Source organism: Carcharodon carcharias, chromosome 15 (genome assembly GCF_017639515.1).
Source record: "Carcharodon carcharias isolate sCarCar2 chromosome 15, sCarCar2.pri, whole genome shotgun sequence".
Taxonomy (NCBI): Eukaryota; Metazoa; Chordata; class Chondrichthyes; order Lamniformes; family Lamnidae; genus Carcharodon; species Carcharodon carcharias.
This window is the reverse complement of record NC_054481.1, coordinates 46,221,225-46,247,622: the sequence shown is the minus strand read 5'-3', so window position 1 is coordinate 46,247,622 and position 26,398 is coordinate 46,221,225. Positions and strand designations below refer to the sequence as shown.

The window sequence follows — 26,398 nt, the reverse complement described above, 5'->3', positions numbered from 1 at the left end:
ACTCTGAAACCAAGTGACAGCTGCCACGCCAAACAGATGCTATGAACCTCTCATCAATTCCCCCCAGACGCTTGTCAAGGCAAGCAGGCAGAGTCAACATGGTTTTGTAAAAGGGAGATCATGTTTAACCAATTTATTTGAGTTCTTTGAAGGAGTCACATGTGCTGTGGATCCTGAGGGGTCTTGACAGAGTGGATGTAGAGAGGATGCTTCCTCTTGTGGGATAATCTAGAACTATGGTCACTGTTTAAAAATAAGGAGTCGCTCATTTAAAACAGAGATGAGGAGAAAATTTTTCTCTGAGGGTAGTGAGTCATTGGAACCCTCTTCCTCAAAAGGCAGTGGAAGCAGAGCCTTTGAATATTTTTAAGGCCGAGCTAGATAGATTCTTGATTAACAAGCGGGTGAAAGTTTATCAGGGGTAGGCAGGAATGTGGAGTTGAGGTTACATTCTGATCAGCCATGACCTTATTCAATAGTGGAGCAGGCTTGAGGGGCTGAGTGGCCCATTCCTGCTCCTAATTCATCTATATGTTTGTATGTATGTTGTCACGACTCACTGGGGATAGTGTGCTGAAATATCAAGCACCACTGTTTCCTGAGCCGTGACATACAAGACACATAAAAACATGGATTTTAAGGGTGGGATAAAACAGTTCAATAGCACCAATTCCGGAGTACAGTATTCGATGGGTTGATTTTGATCGATGTCTTCCAACTTCCTTTCAGTTCTTCTTGATGACAGAAGGTGGTCATCCAATACTTTCAGTATTTAGCTCACTGGTTGAGCACTTGCCTTTCAATGTCTCTAACAGTGATTTCCCCCTTTGCCTCTTGACAGGGGTTTTCAGAGAGAGCAGGTCATAGAGATATGAGGAGAAAAAGCAAGCTAGCTTATTGTGGAATTACTGGAATCTTCCACACACAGGAGAAAGAAGTTTTAAGTCTTGTTTCTTTCAGGCGAGGAGCTATTCAGCTGCACTGCTTCTCATACAAAACCTGGTCGCCTGGCCAGGAGCCAATTAAAATGCTGTTGTCAGGCAGCTCCCTTGGTCCAGGACTCCTCTCCAGCATCATCTTGTCTTTCATGGCACATTCCATCCCAGGACTGCAACATTATACATATCTCTCACCCTGTTCCGGTGTACATGTCTTTCAACCTGCAGCCATTGTAATTCTAATCCACAATCCAACAAAAATAAAAAGATATGAACTTTACAACAATCCAGCTGAAATAAAAAGATATGTTCCTTACATGCCTTCACCCTTAAAAAAGATTAAAACGCCATTTCAAAAATGCGTTTCATCACAAGGTATGTGACTCATGGACAACAAAACATGAGACTTACTTTCATTTGTCCTCCTCCCCCTTATAGTTTCTTGAACATTCCTTACCCCCTTAACTTATTTTTAGTATTTTACACCTTGGACAATGCAACCACTATCACATTATCTTTACCGGCAATGTGAACAATCTTTATATTGAATGGTTGAAACAATAGACTCCATCTAAACAGTCTCGCATTTCAAGTTTTAACCTTTTCAATGACCGCCAATAGATTATGGTCAGTGTAGATTAGTGTTTTTTTTTGTTACCGTGTCAGACATTAACTTCAAAGTGTTGAAGAGACAGCAATAATGCTAGAGTTTCTTATCCCATTGTAGAGTACTTCCTCTGATATCGATTTAGTTTCTTGGAAAAATTCCCCACCGGCCTCTCTATCCCTAACTGATCACCTTGTAAAAGACTGCACCTACACCCCGCTGCCTCTAAGTATGAGAACGCAGTGTTTAACTGCCCCAGTATTGTTGTATTGACCAGTCAAATTGTAGGAGGTTCACTTTGGGCACTGTCTACTTCTCCTTCTACCTTGCCCTTACTGTCTTTGTTATCCTCCACTACTCCTACCACCTGGAATACTTGCTCTGTGTTATCATCTTCTCTGCAATGATATTGCTTCATTTTCTTCTTCCTACACTCAGGAGCACCTATCAGATAAGTCACTTTACTAACTCTCTTGTGGGACCACTGAATTTCATTTCAGGGGTTCACCCTGCAAAGATAATAACACCAATACTTCATCTCCTGCTTGGAACTTTCTCGTTGTAGCATGTTTGTCTGCCCATTCTTTCATTTTGGCGTGGGAAATTTTTAAGTGCTCTCGTGCTACTTTAAGTGCTCCTGTGAGCCTTTCTAGAAACATGGACACGTAATCCAACATGGAGGATTCATCTTTCTGCTTTAGAAACTTTTCCTTAATCACTTTTAATGGAACTTTTATTTCAGGACCATAGCTCAATTCAAATGGACTAAATCCAGTAGATTCACTCGGAGAATCTCTGGTCGCAAATAATAAGAAATCTAATCCTTTGCCCCAATCCTTTAGATATTCATGGCAATAGGTCTTAATCATAGTCTTTGAGAGCCTGATGGTATCTCTCTAAAGCTCTCTGTGTCTGTGGGTGATAGGCAGCAGACTTTAGTTGTTTGATACCCAAATTACTAATTATGTCCTGGAAAATCTTAGACACGAAGTTCAAACCTTGGTCAGATTGTATTTCAATTGATAGGCCATAATGAGTGAAAAACTGAGTTAACTTTTCCACTACCACCTTAGCTGTAATTGTCCTTAAAGGAATAGCTTCTGGAAATCAAGTTGTCATATCCTTGATTGCAAGGATATACTGATGTCCTGCTTTTGTTTTGGGTAATAGTCCTACACAATTTACTCATACCCGATCAAATTGTTCTTCAAAAAACTGGTATGGGTATTAAACCTGCTGGTTTGATTACATGTTGAGGTTTACCTACTACCTGACATGAATGACACATTTACAAAATTGCACTACGTCCTTATGAAGTCTTGGCCAGGTAAAAGGCCTGTTTATCGATGCTTGAGTTTTGCGTATTCCTATGTGCCCTGCCATAGGAATTTCATGTGCTAGTCGCAGTATCTCCTTAGGATATTTGGGCGGTACCACTATATGATGAACAATCATCCATTCCTCATCCACAGATCTGAGGATGCCTCCACTTCCTCGTCAGAACTCCATTTTTAATGTAATAGCACTTCGGAACTCCTTCCTGCTCAGCTTCAGTGTGAGCTGACTGTGCTAACTTGTTTAAATCTGGAACTGCTTTCTGAGCCTCAATTGATGAAGACCTGCCAAACACTTCCTTTGAATTACCCCCATCCTTAAAGAAAGCTTCGGCTACTCTAACATCTGCTCGTGGTATTACTTTGATGTCTGGTGATGGACTTTGTTTAGCCATTGCTCTAGTCACCACACATGATGGAGAAATATCAGGAAACTGTTCTTGTAACTGCTCTGTCTCTTTAGCCTCTCTCGGACTTTGCATAGTTATGGGCGAAGTTATAACCTTCACTCCTGCCAAATCATTCCGCAGGAGTAAATCAACTCCGTCCATGGGTAATTTCTTAACCACTCCTACAACCATTGATCCAGACAACAAATCACACTCCATTGCACTTTGTACAATGGAACCAGGATATATTCTCCATTTATCCTGTTTACCAATACTTTAGCTTTCATTGAACTCTCTGGAGGGAAAACTAGGTCCTTCTCCAGCAAAAGAATTTGAGTAGCTCCTGTGTCCTTAATATAGTAATAGGTTTAGCTGCATCATTTGATGAAAAGGGGTTATCTTTCCTTTGAACAAAAACCTTTTCTATCTCTCATCTACCTTATTCACTTCACCTGCATTCACAGCAGTGTTTACCTCCAGGCCCTTATTTGTAGTTAAAGCTACAATTTAATCCATGGCATGTTCTTTTTGAGTTCCCTTTTCGGACTCACTCTTATAAACTCCAAAGTCCCATGGACTTCCCTCACAACTTCCAGCATCCTGAACAAATGTGTCTCACTGTTTTACAATGGAAACACTTAGGCCTTTGAGTTTCACCTCCACCCTTAGTACCTTCCTTCCTGATCTGGAGAGGAGATCTCAAGGTATTCCCAGCTATCCATTCTTTACCCTAGCTACTTGCCTTCCTTTCACTTTCTATGCTTTTCAAATTTACAGGGCTGATGGAAAAAATGTTTAGTCTTATGGATCAACTCATAATCATCAGCCATTATTGCTACCTATCTAGCAGTTGCAACCCTTTGGTCTTCAACATGAGTTCTTATTACAGAAGGTAAGGAGTTTTTAAATTCTTCCAAGAGAATAATCTCTGTTAGAACTTCATAGGTAGTTTTAACTCCTAATGTTCATTTCCACCTGTCAAAACTACTTTGCTTGATATTTTCAAGTTCAATGCAGTTCAATGCCCAGGCTGTTTCCTTAAATTTCGAAACTTTTGTCTGTATGCTTCAGGGACCAACCCATATGCACTCAAAATGACCTTTTCCATCACATCATAATCTCTAGAAACCTCCTCTGACAGTGAAGCATACATTTCCTGTGCTCTACCTGTCAATTTGCTCTACATGGACAATGTCCAGTTTTCCTTTGGCCAATTCATCTGTTTAGCTATCTTGTCAAAAGAAATAAAGAATGCTTCAACTTCCCTTTCTTCAAATTTTGGAAGAGCTTGTACAAATTTAAACATCTCCCCACAGGGTTCTGATGTGGAAACAAATCCTGCCTCGCCTACTGCTGTCACTTTTTTAACTGCTAGCATTTTAAGCTGGAATTCTCTCTCTTTTTCTCTTTCCTCTTTTTCTAACTTCGCCATTTCTAATTCCCTCTGGAGATCAGGTTTTCACATTTCCATTTCTCTATCTTTTTCTGCTGTCTCCAGTTCCAATTTTTTTATTTGTAACTGAATTTGAGCCCATTCCAATGAACCACGCCTTGGAGAACTCGGTCTTTCAGGTATTCCTTCCAGTTTTAAATGCTGTGCCATCTCTTTGATTATCTTTGCCTTCCTAGCTTTGGCAGGCAATCCTACTCTTAATTTACTTGCTAATTCAATTAACCTGGCTTTTGGGATCCCATGTAAAATTGTCAGGGACATCTCTTCCACTTGCAGGAAAGCTTTAGCAGTTTCCAGTGCCATCTTATTTTTGACAGAACAAACCTAGTGTTTCCTTTTAGCTTGTATTACTTACTAAATCTATACCCAAATCGTCATTGTCTTTTGTTCCAAAACATTCCAAAAAAGCCCCCAGTCTTTGTCATGATTCACTGGGGATAGTGTGCTATAATATCAAACCCCACTGTTCCCCGAGCCACAACAAATGTGAACAAGTTTGATCAACCCACCAGATTGCCTCAATTCTACCTGTTTAATGTAGGTTAACAGAACACAAGCATCACGTTTGTAAACTTAATAAGTAAATAACTGTTTATTGAACAAACTCATTAACCAGTGGCAAAAGAAAAAAATATGAATTGCTAATTTTTAACTCTATAACCTAAACTCTACCCCTTCTTACATCCCTATACACTCACATACAAGACACATGGACTTTGAGGGTGGGATAAAACAGCTAAATAGCAACAATTCCAGAGTACATGATTCGATGTATCGATTTTGATCGATGTCTTCCAGATTCCTTTCAGTTCTTGTTGATGACACAAGATGGCCTTCCAGTACTTTCAGTTTTTAATTCACTGGTTGAACATTTACCTTTCAATGTCTCTAGCAGTGATTTTCCCCTTTGCCTCTTGACAGGGGTTTTCAGAGGGAGCAGGTTATAGAGATATGAGGAGAAAAAGCCAGCTAGCTTCTTGTGGAATTACTGAAATCTCCCACACACAGGAGAAAGAGGTTTTAGGTCTTGCTCCTTTCAGGCTAGGAGCTATTCAGCTGCACTGCTTATCATTCAAAACCTGGTCACCTGGTCAGGAGCCAATTAAAATGCTATTGTCAGGCAGCTCCCTTGATCCAGGACTCCTTTCCGGCATTATCTTATCTTTCATGGCACACAGTTCCAGGACTGCAACATTGTATATATCATCCTGTTCCAGTGGACGTGTCTTTCAACCTGCAGCCATTGTAATTCTAATCCACAATCCAACAAAAAATAAAAAGATATGTCCTTCACAACAGTCCAACAGAAATAAAAAGGTATGTTCCTTACAAAGTTCGTATGTATGAGTCAACCGATCTCACTGAATTCCGTCTTTCACAAGGGGGTTTCCAGTCAATTCTTGAAGAACCCGCTTTGGAATCTTCTCCCAAATGACGCTTTCCCACAGACGCCTTCCACGAGGGTCCACCTCCAGGGCCTTGAACTCTCCTGCAGATGTTCCTCTCCCCTGGAATGCTGCGTGCATTCAAACTTTGTCTTCCACACACTCTCTCTCAGATACTCAGCCATGCCAACAGAAAAACCTTACTTCACATGCCCATAGTAAAGAGTTACAGACCTTCGGCTGTCTCCTTGGAATCCCTGGCTTCTTGCAAGCCTATTTTGCTTTAAGCCTGCTTTCTGCGGCTTTCTTTCTCTAAACTTGGAGCCTCCCTCTCTGCTCCTTGCTTTCACTTCCACTGAACAGGATCTTGTTCCAGATTCCTGTCCTTGTCCTTTGACTTAACTTGAAGGGCTTCATGGGGTCTTTCTCTTTTCCTTTAGGACCTGCTCCCTGCAGTTCTTTCTCACAGTAGACTGCTGACAACTTGGTATCTCCCTCGAGATCCAGAACCCACTTGACATTCACTGTTACTTTAACTTTAGAACCACTCATTTAAGATTCTTAGGCATATTCTCCTCAGCAATCTGCAAGCGTGTCCAGCTAAAGAGAGACTTAAACTGCTTTCTCCACCTTAGAGCATAATCACCAACTGAATTCAAACTGCTTTCGGTTTCTCCTCCGTGTATGTGTGGGTCCCCCTCTCTGAACCCATGTTACTAGGCAATTGCACTGTTTTTCCTACCTTGTGTTTAACTTCCCTTCATAAAATCTCATTAAAATGCCGACATCTTTTAAAGTGAAACTAAAACTCATTCCCCCTTTCTTAACACACAAATACAGAAACACAAATTAAACTTAAACTTAATTCCTAACACCCACAAATACACATATAACCTTTACTTAAACTATCTCTAGCTCCTAACACTTTCTTCAGTCGCAATGGCAAAACAGAAGATGGAATTCTTTTACTCTGGTTCAAACTGTCAGTGTTCCCTCTGCTTTCAGTGGACTACTAAAGGTTTCATTGTCTCTTTTCAGTTGTTTCAACTTTAATCTTGTTTGTGTTGGTCAAAAATGACATTAATGAAGAACAGATTGTAGTCTTTTAGTATCATGAAAATGCCTAGATATTTGCTGTTATTCAAATGGTTGAATATTTTCTGATTCCGCAACAATTCAAAGGGGACATTGTACATTGCTGATAGGTTTTAAAAAGTCTGTTCAGTTTTTAAAATCTGCCATAAAGAAGTATCAGCATCATTCAACACAAGCCCCCAGGAGAGAGCAAAAACTAACAACCGCAGCACAAAAATCACACTTCTAAAGTCAGACTACAAAAGTAAGTCACTGGGGAGTGGGAACAGTCCCACTTGGACTGGTGTTGTTGCTGATTGCCAGAGGCATTCACCTAAAATAGTATACAGCATGTTTTTTTTACAATTGCAAAATGGCTCTAAGGTGTCATATTATGTTTATAGTAAATCACCCATTGGCTTTTGCAGTACTTTTTTCTTGATTTGATTCTGTAGGAAGAATACATGTGGCAGTTTCAATTGGTAAACAAATGACTACCCAAATTAATAAAGAAATGCAATAGGCCACGTAATCCCTTGCAAGGTGCATTGTGTAAAGAATTCCTAGGTCAGATGAAGCATAGATTTGATATACTGGAAAGCTTTCCCATACTGCGCCAAAAATATACTTAAGAGCCAGTGTCAGAACAGCACCTCCAACCTGTACCAGACATTCCACACGGCTCTTATAGACTGTCTCTGAATGAATTTGCTGGATTGATGACAAATTTGAGATGAAGTATAAAGTTTTGTTCTGTGAAATTACATTCATTGGAAACTGGGTTGAGATTTGTTTGTAGAGTCTAGTGCCCATGAGATTGAGAGGATCCCCATCTTCTCCCCTGGTCCCAGAGATGAAAGGGCAGTTTTGCAATAATCGTAATGGCCTGACAATTGAGGAGAATGGGGTTCTCCATTTCTTGGGAAAGGTTATTGATCTCTTCCATGAGACAATAAGGTCTCCTTCCAATTTGTGTTGTGTTGCACAGTTGGAGTGAATCTCATATCTCAATCAGAACAAATTCCTGAACTTATGTTCTTTTCTTTAATAGTGATGCAGAAAAGCTGGCAGAATTCCCTGAAAGTAATATGTCAAGTGAAATATAATGGTCCAGATATCGCAGTCAACAGGGAAGCAAGGGAACTTGCTACTACCCACAATGATCCAGCCATCACAGTGGTGGGAATCTCCCTTTCCCAATAGCAGTTTGAATCTGAGCCAAGTCAAGGGTATTAACATGATCCAAGCCAGGTTGGTGAACCCAAAACCACGACATGGAACTTCTCTTTATTGAGAGAGATTATTGACTTGTTCAGTCTCACAACTCTCCTCCCAATCCCCCAGTGTCCCAGCTATCCAATATTAGCTGTGCCTGAAGACAATTAATACCCGTCATCTGTTTCATTTCACTGTAACAATATAATTGACATTAATAAATGGTAGCAATATAATCGATAAGATATTGACAAAGGGGACGACCTGACATGTAGCAGCAGTAATGTCAGCAAGAGAGGGACAGCCAATTACATCAAAATATTCACACATAAAAAACCAGGAACTTAAAAGCACTTAAAATTCTTTTAATTTAAATTTTCAGAATAACAAAATGATTGATTATGATTGGATTAAGATAGAAGTTAAAATAAAGATAAACAAGCTTTTTTGACAAAACATTAAATTTAAAATCATGTAGATGAGAAATTCCATATTTCATAAATATAAAATTTGCTTTTCAAGACCAATGACAATGTTTAACAGTAATTATATCCTGATAAGTGCAAGATGAAAAGCTTTGACAGCATGTCTCTTTTTTCAGTAATTATGAAGTTTAAAATATGCTGTTTGAAAACTCAGTTATAACTCATTCAAAACATCATTCATCTCATAGTGAAAGACAAGGTAGTTAAGTCACTGGATGGGCTAAAAATTGATGTAAAGAAGGTTTTAGAAAAGCTGACTGTACTTATAGTTAATTCACAGGAATGAATCCGATGCATCCAATGATCCTGAGGGAAGTAAGGGCAGAAATTGCGGAAGCATTGGCCACAATCTTCCAATCCTCCTTAGATGCAGGGGTGGTGCCAGAGGACTGGAGTATTGCAAATGTTACACCCTTATTCAAAAGGTGTAAGGATAAGCCCAGCAACTATAGGGCAGTCAGTTTAACCTCAATGGTTGGAAATCTTTTAGTTTTGTTCTGGATTATCAGTCACTTGGACAAATGTGGAAAGCTAACAAAGGAAAATTGTGTCTAACTAACTTGATTCAGTTTTTGATGTGTACCAGAGGGAGTAGATGAGGGTAATGCAGTTTATTGGTGTTCATGGACTTCCAAAAGGTGTTTGCTGACAAACTTGCATGGTACTTTAGCAAAGTTAGAGCTTCTGAAATAAAAGGAACAGCATTGATATGAAGCTGGTTGAGTGATGGGAAACAGTGTAGTAACAAGTTGCCCACATCCCAAGAATGAAAACCTGTTGTTTTTCGACTGGAGTAAAGTATATAGGGGAGTTACCTGGGGTTAGTATTAGGAATACTGTTGTTCTTGATCTGTATTAAAGACTTTGACTTGGGCATGCAGGGCACAATTTCAAGCTTTGCAGATGACACAAAACTTGAAAGTGTTGTGAACAGTAAGGAGAATAGAGATAGTCTTCAAGTGGGCATAGACAGGCTGGTAGAATGGCGAGCCAGATGGCAGATGAAATTTAATACGGAAAAGTGTGAAGTGATACGTTTTGGGAGGAAAAACAAGGAGAGGCAATATAAAGGGTACAATTCTAAAGTGGGTGCAGTAACAGTGGGACCCAGGGATATGTGTACAAATTGTTGAATGGCAGGAAAGTGGTTAATAAGGCATACAGGATCTTGGGCTTTATAAATGGAGGCATGGAGTACAAAAGCAAGAAAGTTTATGGTGAGCCTTTATAAAACACTGGTTTGGCCTCAACTGGACTATTGTGCCCAATTCTGGGCACCACACTTTGTGAAGGATATGAAGGCACTTAGACAGGGACATCAGTTACAAAGATAGATTAGAGAAGCTATGGCTGTTCTCCTTGAGAGGAGAAGGTTGGGAGGAGATTTGTTAGAGGTGTTCAAAATCATGAGGCATTTGGACAGAGTGGGTAGGGAGAAACTGTTCCCATTGGTGGAAGGGTTGAGAACCAGAGGACACTGATTTAAGGTGAATAATGAAAAAAACCAAATGTGACTTGAGAAAATGTTTTACACAACGAGTGGTTGTGATCTGGAAGGCGCTGCCTGATAGTGTAGTAAAGACAGATTTAATCATGGCTTTTAAAAGGGTATTGGATAATTATCTGAAGAGACAAAAATTGCAGGCCCAAGGGAAAAAGGCAAAGACTGGGACCAGCTGAGCTGCTCTTGCAGAGTGCCAACATGGACAGGATGGGCTGATTGATCTCCTTCTGTGCTGCAACCATTTCATGATTCTATGAATTTTTTCAAGGACTTTTATAGCGAGACTTAACAGCGTATGTGTGGAAGTTCTTGTTAATTCCTTTGATTTCCATGATTGCAGTTTGAGGGGTTGTCTCCACAAGGCACCCTCTGAGAAGCGTAGAATCACTGACAGCACCTTCTGGATTTCCGTGTTATTTTGTGCATGTGCAGGCTACAGGAGTTGTTCCCTGTTTCAGTGGAATGTTGACACTGAACATTTGACAATTTCATAAAATCTAGACCAATAACTTATATTTATCCCTTTGTCCAAGTTCTTTCTTTTCTAATCTTTCTCATACTCGTGCATCTTTTATCATCGTTCTGGTCTCTTTTTATTGCCAGCCCAGATTGCTGTGACACATTTGAACTATCACCATTACTCTTTCTTGCCGTGACAATTGAGAATGCATGCAATTTGGAATATTCAACAGCACATCTATCTTTGGGAAAGAATTTCTCATTCTTTTCATTATATTTGTATGGAACCAGACAATTTAAATGTTGTATTTTGATTAAACCCCCTTCCCATTACTGCAGTAGCTAATGGGACCCTATATTTGCCCCTATGGCTCAAATGGCAAACGAACCGCAATTTGAAACTGAGCCAGCTTTCAGGACAGTCTCCACTTCTGTTCCTAGCCTGTAATCTTTTGCTGATTTCTGCCAAAAGCACAATAAGGATGTTACAGTTGGTCTCAGTATTGAGCTAGAGAGGGGAATATTCAGCTAAGGTTCCTGCTCCTGACTGTCATATGGTGAAAGCATAACATTAGATGAGCACAGCACTGGGACCATCTCTGATGCCGTCCACAGTCTAATAACCTGCCACTGCTCGCTGTTTGGGCCCACAAATGACAAATAGTAACTTGAGTGAGGTACTGGGGATTGACTGGTCTCTCAGCATGAGCCACTGCCTTCAGGAGAACAGAAAATTGGAATGACAAAAATTAACATCAAATTGTCATGCTATAATATGCTCAGTTTTATTGAAATGTAGATGTTTTGGGACATCCTGAGGATGTGGTAAAATTCTGCATAAGTGCATTGCGTCATATTACAAAAACATGAAAACAAAAAGTTTATTAAAAAATGGCTTTATAACATGTACTATTTTTGTAACCCTTTTTCACTGTCTTCCATTCTTCTAAATACGTATTACTAATTTAAACTGCGATATATATTTTTTTCCTTTGCAGGTTACCAGATAGCTTACCGTCTGGCAACTGCTGAACCAAACAAGTTCATTATTACAGAAGTCAGTTCCAATGTCCGACAATACTCTGCAACAAAGCTGACACCTGAGTCTGCATATGTCTTCCGTGTGTCTGCAAAGACACGTCAGGGCTGGGGGGAGCCAGTGGAGGCGGTTGTGATCACCACAGAAACTAGAGGTAAAGTGTCAGGCATTGTGGGTATTGCTAGATCCTTCAAAACAGAGTACAGAATTTCATAAGTTTCTTTCAAAATAAGCAAATATTTCAGGACCTTCAGGTATAGTCCAAAAATAATTAGAGGAATACTGTAACTTTGGAGATTAGAATAACTCTTGTTCTGCATCCACTGAAGGCCTTTAATTCCAATGTTGTTAATGGCTAGTAACAATGCAAGGTTCCTTGTTAACATACTGACAATGTTCCCAGCTCCACCTTTGCAAAAAATTAAGAAATGATATCTATCATATTGATGTATTTAAATTCTCTGTATCATCAAAAGTCACAGGATGAAGAGGCCCCTCAGTCCATTTGATCTTCTTTTCCAGGATAACAACTCTACTGTCTCCCCATATAGTATTTAGTCACCTCTTCAATGTTTCCCAATGTCTTTAGGCACCTCAGAGATGAAATTCTGTGATTGATGTCGTATTTCTGCCATGAAAACAGGTCTACAGCAGTTTAGACCAAGGATCACCTTCAGCAGTTCAACAAAGTCATTTCTATTTCATTGTAATGCTAAATTTGCTGAAGTTATTAGTTGGTATGCAAGTAGAAATTCTTACCAGTGATCAAGCTGTGGATTGCTAGAATGTTAGAATTGAAATTGCCAATAGTTGGAAGCTTCACATCTAAACTGTGGATCGCAGGTAATGGTGTTGTCTCTCGGGATTTCCCACAGAGGTTTCCAGATTCTCAGCATTAACCTCAGTAGAAGATCCTCAGAAAGCTCAGAGAAAATGCATAACAACATTTAGTGTTTCTGTGTGCATGGTTTCTGTGGGTCTTCACCAAGATTGTTAAATTATTGTCAAAACTGAAAAAAACCACAAATGAAATGCAACTAAACACATGCAGAAATAGATTGACCTGTACAGAGGACTAGCATTACTTTGCTGGAGCTCGATACAATGCTGGCTGCTTCCTGCACAGCCTGCACTTCATCCCAACAGGAAAAGGGTGCACACGGGAACGAGCACAGTGTGTGTCGGAAGGCTGTGAATGTATGCTATCCTGATGTCACAACTGGCTGATGTGACAACAGAATACCAAATTTGGACCATGCAAGTTCAGACAACTAATTGATCAATTGCTCATCAAACAAGTGTGAATCCACAAACTGGGACCTGCACAATGGTTCCTTAAATGGCCAGGCACATAAACTACAAATAAGGCAATTCTTAACAACTTCCACTGTTGCAAACTGTCTAGAAGTACTCTGGGGTGTTTTTGAAGGTGTTGTGTGTTCCTGCATCCTCACAAGGATGGCAGAGGAGTAAGTGATCTGTGCTCAAGGGCTGCTTAGGTATGGGAGCAGCCATAGGTGCTGCCTCTGAGTCCACAACATGACAGGGAGATGGAGCAAAAGCTGTGAAGTGGGCAAGCTCTGCATGATGCCCTCTGCCAAGTTAGAACTTCTCCATACTCCTTGACATTACCAAGAGGCATCTGGAAGGTCAGCCAGTGCACACAGTAGTGTGCATGCCCATCAGTGTTCTGTATGCAATCCCATCAAGGCCCTCACCTGAACCTAGCAGAGCTTGTCAGCAAACTCACTCTCTAATGATTGTGCTGCACTGCATTTGAGTGATGTTCCTGCCATAGCTGAACATATGTGGAGGCCACTGAGGTGGGTGCAAGGCTGGCAGCATTGATAGTATGTGGGTTAGATGGGGGTTACCCATCTCACCCAAATGCAGTGCAGCACAATAACTGACATTCTGCCCCCTCTCTTGCAGGATAAGTTGGCACACAGAACCTGTGGACAGACAAGGACCACTGCATCTCCTGAGCCCTGCAGAGGAGATGGTTCTCAGCCTCATGGGCTGGCAGCAACAGAGTTCATGTCATCTGGTATTACTGAGAACATTGAGGATGCCGTTATATTCCTGCCTTTATTTTTATTATTTTATAATTGCCGAGACCAGCATTTATTGCCCATCCCTAATTGCCCTTGTTCAAAGTCAATCACATTGCTGTGGGTCTGGAGTCGCATGTAGGCCAGACCAGGTAAGGATGGTAGATTTCCTTCCCTAAAGGGCATTAGTGAACCAGATGGGTTTTTACGACAATGGTTTCATGGTCATCATCAGATTGTTACTGAATTTAAATTTCACCATCTGCCATGGTGGGATTTAAACCCAGATCCCCAGAGCATTACCTTAGTCCTCTGGAATACTAGTCCAGTGGCAATACTACTATGCCACCACCTCTGCCTCATGTCCCTTCTCAGATTCCAGCACAGCCTCACCCTCTGGATGTTAGGCATGAGCTCTGAGTGCCAGGGTATGTGATGTGAGCTTGATGTATTGAGCTGCATGTGAGGTTGGTAGTGTGGTGGGTAGGAGACAATATGAAGATGCATTCACTGAGTCGCACGAGGTCAATACACTTCTTGTGGCACTGCTGTTGGGTCCTCTGGTTCAGACACCTGAAACTGACCTCTTGGCTTCCTGCTTCTATTCCATTCTGAGGATGAACCTTGAGTGTCTCTTGCCCCAACCCCTCCCATCGTACCATGACGTCTCCCCTCCTGCGCAGCCCCACTACTAAGACCTCTTGTGCCGCATCTGTCATCCTGAAACCCTCTCTCTGCCAGAGGGTTTAATTTTTCAGCTTTTAAATTCAGCCAGTATTATTTAGTGCATCCTTACTTCCTTACATCCTTACAACCTGTCTTTAAGAAGAACAGGATGGGTGCATCATGCTATTTAACTCCCTGAGGAGTGTAGAGGCAGCTGGCAGCATGAAGTAGGAAGAAGCAACGCAGGACCCGCTCAATCATGCAGATCAGATGGGTGCAACAAATTTACATGCTGCCCACCTCGGTCAGGATCGGTGCAGACAGGTCTTGAAATGCAAGACGCTGCCCAAGAACCAGGACACACAAATTTTTAGCTCTATATGTAAGAAACAGGTGATCGTAAAATTGCAGAAGTGATATTAGCTTTTTGTGCACAGCAAATAGCTGAACGTTTTTCCACATTGTCAATTAGATGCTTTGTTGTAGCTGTAACTGAGCTAGAGGCAAGTCTAGTTCAGGAGTACAGGTTTTCAGCACTGGAACTGGGCTGCTGTTAAGGCCCATAAGCAATTCATAAGGCTTCTATGCCAAACCTGCAATCTCCACCACCAAGAAAGATAGGGGAAACAGGCGCTTGGGGAAGCTGTAACCTCCAAGTCACAGACTGGGAAGAATCTTTTAGAAGCGAGTGGAATCTTGGTCACCATCCATAGAAAGGTCAAGAATCCATGTTGCCTCTTTACAGGAAGGCCCACTGCATCTTGTGCCACTCTGGCACTTAACAGACCAGTGGCCGGCCTTTTCCCAGGATCAAGAACCCCAGGGAAAATTCCTGCCCGTCAAGAGCTGCCAGCTAACCACCAGGGATGCAGTGAGGCTACCCAGTAGTACACCTGCCCGAGGCTTCGGATCCAGGAGGGGCCCAGGGACAGGTGAGTGATGGTCACTGGGTGAGGTTGCGGAGGACTGGGGTTGGGGGGGAGGTGGGGGTTGTCAACAGCAAGAGCTGGAGAGCGGCTCTCATTGGGTCCATCCCTTCCTAATTCTGGGTCCCTTGATCAGGCACTGAGTGCTTTTGAATGAGGGACCCTGCTTGGGAGCCCACAAGCAAACATGCCAGAGTTTGCTTGTCAGGCTCCCTGCATGGCATGGTTAACACCAGTGGTTGTGGCATGAGGCCCTTAAGGGCCTCAATTGGCAGTGGGGCAAGAAGGCTGTCTACGAGATTTCCCTCCACAGACTTAATTGGAGTGGAGGTGGGAAGGGGTCCCCAGCCACCACCCTCCCACCTGATTAAATGCACCCTGCCACCAAACTCGCTATGGGGGAGGGCACAAGATTCCACCCACTATCCTGACTTGGACACACATCACTATTTCTTCATTTTTGCTAAGTAAAATCACAAAACTGCCTACCTAACAGCATTGGAGAAGCAATTTCCGCACAGACTACAGTGGTTCAAGAAGGCAGCCCACCATCACCTTCTCATGGATAGATAGGGACTGGCAACAAATATTGGCCTTTTCAGCAAAACACACATCTCAGGACTTCTTTTAAATGGCCTCTTGTTTATCAGTGCATTCATCGAGAAAATAGGGTGATAGGATGAGAAATTTTGTATTTCTTTAAAATTTACGAAAGAGGAAATAAGACTTAGCCAAGTGCATAAAAAAGTGAGTAGAAAACAAAGAAATTTCATTAAAAGCCAGTTGGGAAGTAAATGGATTAGTTAACCAATATTACAGCAATTTTGTGTTCCCTAAAGATTCTGAGATTTTGACTGATCAGTTCCAGATCTGGCCTTCTCTGCACAGATAGCCCACTAACTCATTTAATGTTCAGAATCACAGCAAGGGAATTGTACAATTCCTGAGAAGCCATCTGATTTCGTTTAAAATCTTGGCAATGAAATAACCTCATGAAGTAGTATACTAAAGTGTTGCATTCAGCCTTTCCCTAAAGAAATTGTGCTCAATTAGTTTTAAAGATGTAATATGTTATAATAATCTTTTCTATCTTCAATGGCAATATTATCTCTGTCTTTGTGAAAAGACTCATGGAAAAAAATGGTCAAAATGCAAATTTTGTGAAGGTAAGATTTCTCATAATTTATATTCATCTAGTCTCCATATGTTAGCTGAAGTACATTTTCTAGATTCTATTATATTTCAACTATGGCTCACTTGGTAGCACACCCACCTCTGAAATAGAAGCCACTCCAGAGATTTGGTCACAAAAATCAAGGCTGACTCTCCAGTGCAGTGCTGAGGGAGTGTTGCAGTGCCATGACATGGTTTTTGGGTGAGAGGGCGTACTTGTCCAAGGAACAGAGTTAGCCTAGGTGCAACAAGCAATTAGGAAAGCAGGACTTTTCCTGACCCTGCGATCCGGTCTCAAGAGCCCATCTGCCCTATTTTTGTGCTGACAAGGTGGGCATGGGCTGAAGAAGGGCCTGCTGCCTCTGGAGGCAGGCTCAAGGCAGAAACAGACAGAGGGATGGAGAGATTGGTAGGTTAGTTTACAGAGGCATTGACCCAGTTGTAATCATGACTGTTAGGCCCTCAACACTTCACCACACCCCTCCTTGTTCCCTCATATCCCCCATGCCCCCTCATATCCCCATGCCCCCAAGCATCCTTCATACCCACTCTTCAAATATCCACAATGCACAAAGCCATTGAGGTAATGGCAAGTTTTTGAAATGCTCCTGAAACTGACAACATAAGCAAACACGCTTTGGAAGTCATCTTTGTAAAAAAAAAACTGCAACCTCTTACAACCTTATAAAACTGTCATTCAACTACAGCCATTCATAATATCGATGATAAAAAGCTTTAACCCACTTCACACCTCTTAATCTTCTGTAAATAAACACTCCAAAGAAAGATTATGGGCAGAATTTTGCCCTTGATGGGTGGGCGGGCCTGACCGACTTGGCAGCAAGCGGACAGCCAATCGCAGCTGCCAAAACGGGCCCCGTCGTTATTTTAAGTGGGCGGGCTGCCCGACGGGAAGCGTTATGCGCTTCCTGTGCGGGCGGGGGGGGGTTCCCCAACTGCCAGAAAGAGCGCACATCTTCCTGAGGCAAAGTGTTGTCTCAGGGAGATTGCTGAAAGGCAGTGAAACATGAAAAATAGAAAAAATTTAAAAATCATTAACATGTCCCCCTCATGTGAAAATGGCACACGAGATGGGACATGTTAATGAAATACACAAAAACTATATTACAATTGTTAAATTCCGATTTCAAATCTCATCCTGCCACTGGATGAGGTTTGTAAAAAAATCACTTACCTGCCTGCCCGTTGGGCCCTTGTGCCGAGCTGAAGGTCGTACGGGCTCCTCAAAATCCTGGTTAATCCGAGAGTTAATGGCCTTAACAAGGCCTTTAATTAATGGCAGGCGCATGTCCAGCTGCATAGCGCGCCCGCCGACCGAAATATCGCAATGCCCAGCGCTGACGTCGGGACGCTCGTGCGAAGTCAGCACGCGACATTTTAAGCGCTGGTGTGTGGACTCTGCCACCCGCACGCCAGCCAGAAGATTCACCCCATGTCATTACAAGGTAATAAAGATAGCAATCAAACAAAGCTAGTACTCACCTGCAAGCTTATTAACATTGCCTAAAGGGCTGAGCCCATTAGCAATTCTTGGACAGCAGCCAAGCATTCATAGTGCAGTCATCTGGTAACTGTATCCACAAACGCAGTTTGAACAGGTGGCCAGCTAAATGTTTTTCCAGTGGTTTGGATTGGAGTGATTCAAATGTTTTCTCAGTGGGACTTTTACTGCCTGTTACTGATTGACAGCTTTATGAGATGGAAAGAAGGGCAGTGCTTTTCAATGGTAATGCTGAATTGCTGTCTTTTGTTCCCAACAGGATATTAGGGTTTCCCCCTTGGTTCATGACTCTTCCGAGGTGCTGTGAACCATGCCTGCAAACAAGTCAGGCTTGGCACCAGCAGAATTCTGGGCAGGAGGGTCGGGGGTGTTGTCAATGTCCATCCTCGCAATAGAGCAGGCAAGGTTGGGAGTGCTGAGTGTGGGCCAGCAAAATTTACCAGAAACGGGGATGGGATTCTTGGAATCTTGTCCCATCCACCATTTATTTTTAAAGGTCTCTCGACTCAGTCCAACTGCGCAAAAATCCCAGCCTTGTCTCCACATTTAAGAAATTATATACTTGCCTTTGAGGCAGAAGAGTGATAGTCCATTAAATTGATCCCTGGGATGAGAGGATTGCTTATGATGAGAGGCTGAACAGTTTGGGTCTATACCCTCTGGGCAACAAGCAATAAGGGCGATAAATAGCATGTTAGCCTTTATTGCACGGGGATTGGAGTACAAAAATAAAGAAGTCTTGCTCCAGTTGTACAGGGCTTTGGTGAGACCACACCTGGGGTACTGTGTGCAATTTTGGTCTCCATACCTGAGTCGGTATGGCAAAGGTTCACTAGATTGGTTCCTAGGATGAGAGGATTATATGTGATTAGAGGCTGAGTAAATTGGACCTATACTCTGGAGTTTAGAAGAATGAGAGATGATCTCATCGAAGCACACAAGATTGTGAAGGTGTTTGACAGGATAGACACTGAGAGGCTGCTGGAGAATTTAGAACATGGGGACACACCTTCAGAATAAGGGGGTAAATCATTTAGCACTGAGATGAGAAATTTCTTCATTCGGAGCGTTGTTGATCTTTGGAATTGCCTACTCCAGAGGATTGTGATGCTCCATTGTTAAGTCTACTCAAAGCTGAGATAAACAGATTTTTGATCTCTGCAGGAATCAATGAAATTGGGGGTTGGACTGGAAAGTGTGGTTGGGATAGAAGATCAGCCAGGATCATATTGAATGGCATTACATGCTCGAGGGGTCAAATGATCTACTCCTGCTCTGATTTCTTACGTTCATACGACATTGAACCAAAGCCTTATCTGCGCATTCAGGTGAATTAAAAGACCTCATGACACCATTTTGAAGAAGAGCAGGGGAGTTATCCCCGGTGTTCTGGCCAATATTTATTCCTTAATCAACATCGCAAAAACAGATTACCTGCTTATTTTCACATTGGATCTTGCTGTACGCAAATTAGCTGTTGCTTTTGCTAGACTACAACAGTGACTACACTTTAAAAGTATTCATTGGCTGTAAAGCACATTGGGGCATCCTGAAGTTGTGAAAAGGGTTATATAAATGTAAGTCTTTTTTCATACAAGGGTTCTCATAATAAAAGCATGGATGTTTTGCACCATGTGTTAAAAGTTGTTTAAATTTGGTAATTTAAGTCGACCATAAATATTTTGTGTTATTTTGAACTATTCTTATGTTGGACTAATAAGCTTTGCTATTGTTACTAGCAAACTTTTACAAGATGTATGCTGTGGTACATAAATCTTTATGAAGCTTTTAAAGCCAAAAGTGACCCAAATATATTTTTGATAGTTAAAAATCATTTTTTCTAGCCACATAGGTTAATAGTTGACAACTCACTAACAGTGTACGAGCATCCTGAGGTGGCTTTAGGAAATGCAAACAGGTTATAGGGTAAGATGTGAATACCAGAGAGTATAAAATAGAGGTTATACAAGAGTAGGAGTTAAGGAATATTTTGTCGAGTATTTGGAATTCTTTTGTTCTTTATTTTCTCATGGGATATGGGGGTTGCTGGCAAGACTAGCATTTGTTGCCCATCCCTAATTGCCCTTGAACTGTGTGACTTGCTAGGCCATTTCAGAGGGCATCACTGTGGATCCAGAGTCACATGTAGGCCAAATCAGGTAAAGACTGCAGATTTCATTCCCAAAAGGACATTAGTGTACCAGATGAGTTTTTATGACAACCGATGATAGTTTCATGGCCACCATCACTGAGACTAGCTTTATATTTTAGATTTTTATTAATTGAATTCAAATTCCATCAGTACCATGTGGGATTTGAACCCGTCTCTCCAGAGCACCAGTGACATTACCACTACTCTACCGTCTCCCCCTTAAAGTGAGTGACAGTGTTGCAAAGGATTCTGTAATGGATCTGCTCTGTTTTAACCATCATTTTCATATGTTCTTACAATAAATAAATTAAATATATTGTCTACCAAATCAAAGATGACACAACATCATTATTAGCTTAGAGCTATAACAAAATTCTGGAAAATTTACCACATAAATATCAAAACAACATTTTCTGGAGAGAATGTATATCCCTGGATTGCGCCTTCCCGGTTAGAAGATAAGTAGGATCCTTTGACAGAAGTGCCACTAAGCATACAAAGTTCTCCCTGACCCTTCCTGGGTCCCTTTAGACTGACAACTTCAGCTCTAGCACATAAATAAGACTGACACTTCAGTGATGATCTGTAGTGGTTGCAGCCAACAGATGAGACATTAATTAAAGTCCTGTCCGCTTCATCAGATGGATGTTAAAGATTGAACAAGACCAGGCATTTTTCCTGGTATCCTTGTCAACATTCCTCCCTTAACCGATGGAACTGAAAACTGATTAACAACACAATTACTTCATTCTTGTTTGTGGGATCTTGCTATATGCTAAATGGCTGCAGCATCTCCCTAGGTTCCAACAATTGCTAAACATTGAAGTTTTTCATTGAATAATGAAGTGCTTTGAAATATTTCTGAGACTTCACATAAGTATATATTAGCTTTTTTATACCATCTACAACTGCCCCAGCACTCCCATTTAATTATTTTAAAAGCCTTTGCCAATGAACATAGAACCATACCACCAATAGGAGGCATCATCTTCAACACAGAGGAAAAGATTTTTTTTTAAAGATTGGCATTGAATCTTCGGTTCTCTGGTTTTGGAGTGTGAATTTAACAGCTGTTACTATCTAGCAGAGCTTCCTAATTATCATTATTAACTAGTCTTTTTGCCAAAGATGGCAAGCCTCATGTTGAGAGATTTTAAAAGGCTAAATCTGAATGAGAAGCAAGTTAAGGGCTTAAGGTCAGAGTGCAGACTATTAAACTTGAAGAGGTCAGAAGAGAAAATGAGGCAAATTAAGAAATAGTAAGGTGCTATCGCCAAGCTTGTCAGAGGATATGGAGTACTTTTTGCTGCATCAATTCATTTTGTAGTTTGTGTGTTTACTGCTGATGAAGATTAGCACTTCCTTGGTGGCAAATGATGCAAACAGAAAGGCAACAGTGACAAACCAAAATAGAATCAAATGCTGAACTGTTTTGTTTTTTTACTGAGTCCTGGATGAGCAGATTGAGAGATGAATGTGTGTTGAACCATCAAAAACTGCTCATTGTACCATGATGATGGTTCCTTTACACATATCCAATCAATAAACTGTGTATTGCTCATGCACAACACAACAAACAAAATCGATCACTCCCAACATAACTTCTAAAAGTATTGCTTACTTGATATTTATCGATGAAAATTGATGAAGGCTTATGAAACAGGGAAGCCATGCCCTGAACCAATAAATCTAGTCACTGATAAGCCTTGAACAGTTAATGGCACACTTCAGTTAGCAGAGACTAGCTATGAATTTCATTACAAAACCCTTTCATCTTCAATTAATATTATTACATTTAGTGAAACCAGTGGGCCAAATTATTAAAATTTTAAATGAGCTGAAAGAGCATTTACAGTTATAGTCCAATTACTCCCATTTGACTTTATAAGAGGATCGCTCTGAGATATTCAGAGTCTGAGTTCAAATATTTTAGTCAGTCTTTTTACAGTTTGTTCTTGGAAAATTAAAATTTCAATCATTCATTTCATTTGAAATTGATATAGCTATGGGTGAAGTTGAAAAAGATCTAGGCCAGTTAGTAGATCCTTTTTTTTTAACATATCCCATCTTGAGGACAGCAAACATCAAAGCAAATAGAATGTTCAACAATATGGCCAAATCTGTAGGGCACATATCAAAGGATGCTTCATTAACACTATGCCCTATCCTGGTTAGACCACTTCTTGAGCACTCTATCCACTTCTGACTGGTTTAGAGAAGAATCAAGATCCTGATCTTAGTATCTGAGAAGACACTGAAGAAAGATGGGCTCTTCAATGTTGAGAGGAGTGAGTAAGGGACCTGATATTGGTGCACTAGACAGTAAATGATATAGAAAAGATAAATATGACACATTTCAAGATAAATCATGACACCAGGACAAGGGAATACATAATCAAACAAGAGCAAGGCAATCTTAGGACTGATTGTGGGATGATCTTCGCAGCATGTGATCAACACATGGACAGATTTTCAAGTAGGAAAATGGCAGCAAAATTCTTGGATTCATTCAGTAAACATTGGGTGCTGTGATAGAACATCATACTAAACTGAGGTATACCTTCTATGATGGAACCTAAATAGTAGGTTCTCCTGGATGGATGAGCTGGGTGGGTTGAATAACCTTTCTCACCTCTTCTGGAAGGTCATTTGAGGTTTGCAATTGTAGTTGAACAATGTAAACTTAGCCCCACCAATACCCAGGCATAGTTGGATATGGAACCAGATCCAGTAACTGATTTTTCATGGAGAAAAAAATTACAATGGAATCATCAATTAATTAAGTTAATGAATATTTCAATATTGTGTATAGGGATTCTGAATATGTTTAAGAAATTAGGTGTCAATCAAAACATTAGTTATCACAACCTTGTGCTGTCCAGCTGTATGGAAGATTTATTCTGTATGCTAGATGCGATGAAATTATAAATACATTCTTTATCAATCATTTTATAATTTCATTACACAGAGTGCACAAAAGAAATCTTTTGTGGTCATACAGATGTTGTGTAATTGCATCACCTCACTTTTCTGGTTCTGTAGTGACTCAAAAGCGGTGGTAGAAAACTGATCTTAAGTCTGCCTAGATTTTTTTTTGGCTTTGCTTGTTCTTATGCAAAGACAACAGTGGTGCTTAGAGACAATTGCAGGACCAAATTGTTTTGAAGCCATTTTTTTTTGTTTTGCAGACCACCCGCAGCCAGCTACCAACCTGACAATACCTCAGTCTGAGATTCGTGGTCGCAGCTTATTGTTGCAGTGGAAACCCGGCAGTGATGGTTCATCACCAATCCGCTACTTCACAGTGCAGACAAAGGAACTACCTAACAGGGAATGGCAGACACACACCTCTTCAATCAATCATGATGCTACATCATATGTGATAGACCGGTAATATGTACAGTCTGTTTATTGTGTATAAAATTCTATAGCTTATATACAAAGACTATCATATAAAGGTAAAATTGTACTTTTTGCCTGCCAATCAAGTAATGAAAGAAAATCAAGATTCCTGGAAATCTGAAATCACAACAAAAATGTTGGAAATAAGAGCCCAATCAGAACTGAAGGAGAAATATTGTGAAAGCTAATGTTTCACCAGTTCCGATCCGATGCTGCAAACAAAAACGTTCTTGCATTTTCTGCCATTCCAAAGTCTTGCCATGTCCTCCCATAGATACTATTTGACACTGTTTGCTCACTGGGAGAATATTCATATTGACTGAGAGGAGTAATTTGATGTGTTTTTATACTTTGTCGTGTTCTTCCTTTAAATTGGATCTCTGGTTTCAAGGATAAAGGCAGTTTTATCTTACAAACTTGCAATACAAAACACAGCAATACACCAACCTAGAACCAAGACAGACAAACAAACAAATGTCATATGCAATATCAATTGGCTACTTTATATTATTGGTAAACCAAACAATTATAGTCTGGTTAACAATTCCAATGGTGACGCCATTACTCAAGCTTGGTTTAAGAGTATAACAGGAATCTCCAACATGAGGATATTTGCCACTTTTATGTTGTTGTTAACTGAAACCATTCCCAAAGGCTGCTTTCAACAAACCTGCATCTCAAACATAGTGGAGAATCACAGATATTCTACTTTGTATTTTTTAAATTTAGTTACATCCAAGCTTTATATTGAATCATAAAATGATATAGCACAGAGGTGGCCATTCAGTCCATTGTGTATGTGCTGGCTCTTTAAAAGAGCTATCCAATGAGTCCCACTCCCCTGCTCTTTTATCTTATCCCTGCAAATTTGCCTCATGAAGCATTTATCCAATTCCCTTTAGAAAGTTATTATTGAATCTGTTTTCCCCACAGATCATTACAGCTCACTACATAGTTTTATTTCCTAGTGTCGCTTCTGGTTCTTTTGTCAGTTACTGTACCTTAAATCTGTGCTCTTTGGCTACTGACATTTCTGTCACTGATAATAGTTTTTCCTTATCAAAGCCCTTCATGATTTTGGATATCTCTATTTCATTTCCCTTAACTTTTCCCTTATCTATAGACAACGAACCTCAGCTTCCCTAGTCTCTACCCATAAATGAAGTCTTATATCCCTGTTGTCATTCTAGTAAATCTTATCTGCTCCCTTGCTAAGGCCTTGACATTTTTCCTAAAGTGTGCTGCCCAGAATTCACCACAGTTTTCCAGCTAGGAGCTGACTGGAAAGTCCATATCAACTGCACCACTCTCATCAACTTCTTGTTACTTCATCAAAGAACTCGATCAAGCCAAATAAACATGATTTGCCTTCAACAAATCCATGCTGGCTCTCATTTATCAACCCACATTTCACCAATTGTTAATTAATTTGGTCCTGGTTTACTGCCTTCAAGTGATTTCCCACCACCATTGTCGATCCTCCAAAGTCCTCCTTACTAACATCTGGGGACTTGTGCCAAAATTGGGAGAGCTGTCTCACAGACTAATCAAGCAACAGCCTGACTTAGTCATACTCATGGAATCTTACCTTACAGATAATGGGCAGGATTTTCCTCTCGTCGGACCTGCGGGCCTGGGAACGGCCGCAAAATTGACCGCCACCCATGATCGAGCGCCAACATCGATTTCACACTGGCTGGCCAATTAACGGACCCCACCGCCACTTTATGTAGGCGGGCCAATTAAGGCCCACCCAGCGTGATGTCCGGTGGGAAGTGCTATGTGCTTCCTGTGCGGGCGGGGGGGGATCCCCAAAAGCGAGAGCATGAAATAGCATGAAAGAGATGGGACATGTTCATAATTAACATAATAAATTTATTAAAAATTTTAAAATCCTGAATGAAACCTCATCCCACCGGTGGATGAGATTTCATGTTTTATCTGTTTGCCGCCGGGGCTCCTGGCCTGTCCGCCAACCTTAAGGTTGGACGGGCAGGTACACTAAGTACTTTAATTGATCTGTCAATGGCCTCAATTGGCCATTGACAGGTCATTGGGACCGCAGCTGATTTTGAAGGCGAGCCCGCCTTCCTGAAAATTTAAATGGACTGGGATGACGTCAGGGATTCTGCCCAACGTCACCCCGCATCATTTTACGCGTCGGCCAGTGGACCCCGCCCCGTTCGCCGAAGGCAAAATTCTGTCCATTGTCTAGACGTTCATAAGGCATGAACGACGTCTTGAAATTTCCCCTCTTTGTAGCCCCTCCTTGATATCAACTCTTTTTATATTGCATGTAATTACATTATATGCAATATGATGGATCTTTCATTAAGCAGCTGACACCAACAGAGAATTGCTGACATTTTCAAATATTTCTCCTGATGAGAGCCAAAATTTCGAACTTAATCCTCATTCATTCTGGAGTAGGTTAATTTCTGATTCTGGAGCAATATTTCTTAGCACAAACACTTCACAAATTTACCTCTTATTAGAAAGGTTGAAATTTGTATTGAAGGATATTATTTCAAATTGGTCCACTATTGTTCCCAATGTGCCTTACGACAATGACTTGTGCTTCTAATTTGCTACATTCAGCTCTTATGAGGTTTTAAATCCTTTTT

The 26,398-nt window shown here is 40.9% G+C and overlaps 1 protein-coding gene across 1 annotated transcript in view; it reads left to right on the top strand.

Annotated features, from left to right (window-relative positions):
• sdk1a (sidekick cell adhesion molecule 1a) overlaps positions 1-26,398 on the top strand; it is a 954,785-nt gene that overhangs the window by 825,054 nt on the left and 103,333 nt on the right. The window contains exons 29-30 of the mRNA XM_041207300.1: positions 11,842-12,036; positions 23,561-23,762. Coding sequence (XP_041063234.1) covers positions 11,842-12,036; positions 23,561-23,762 — 397 coding nt within the window. The remainder of the gene's footprint in view (positions 1-11,841; positions 12,037-23,560; positions 23,763-26,398) is intronic.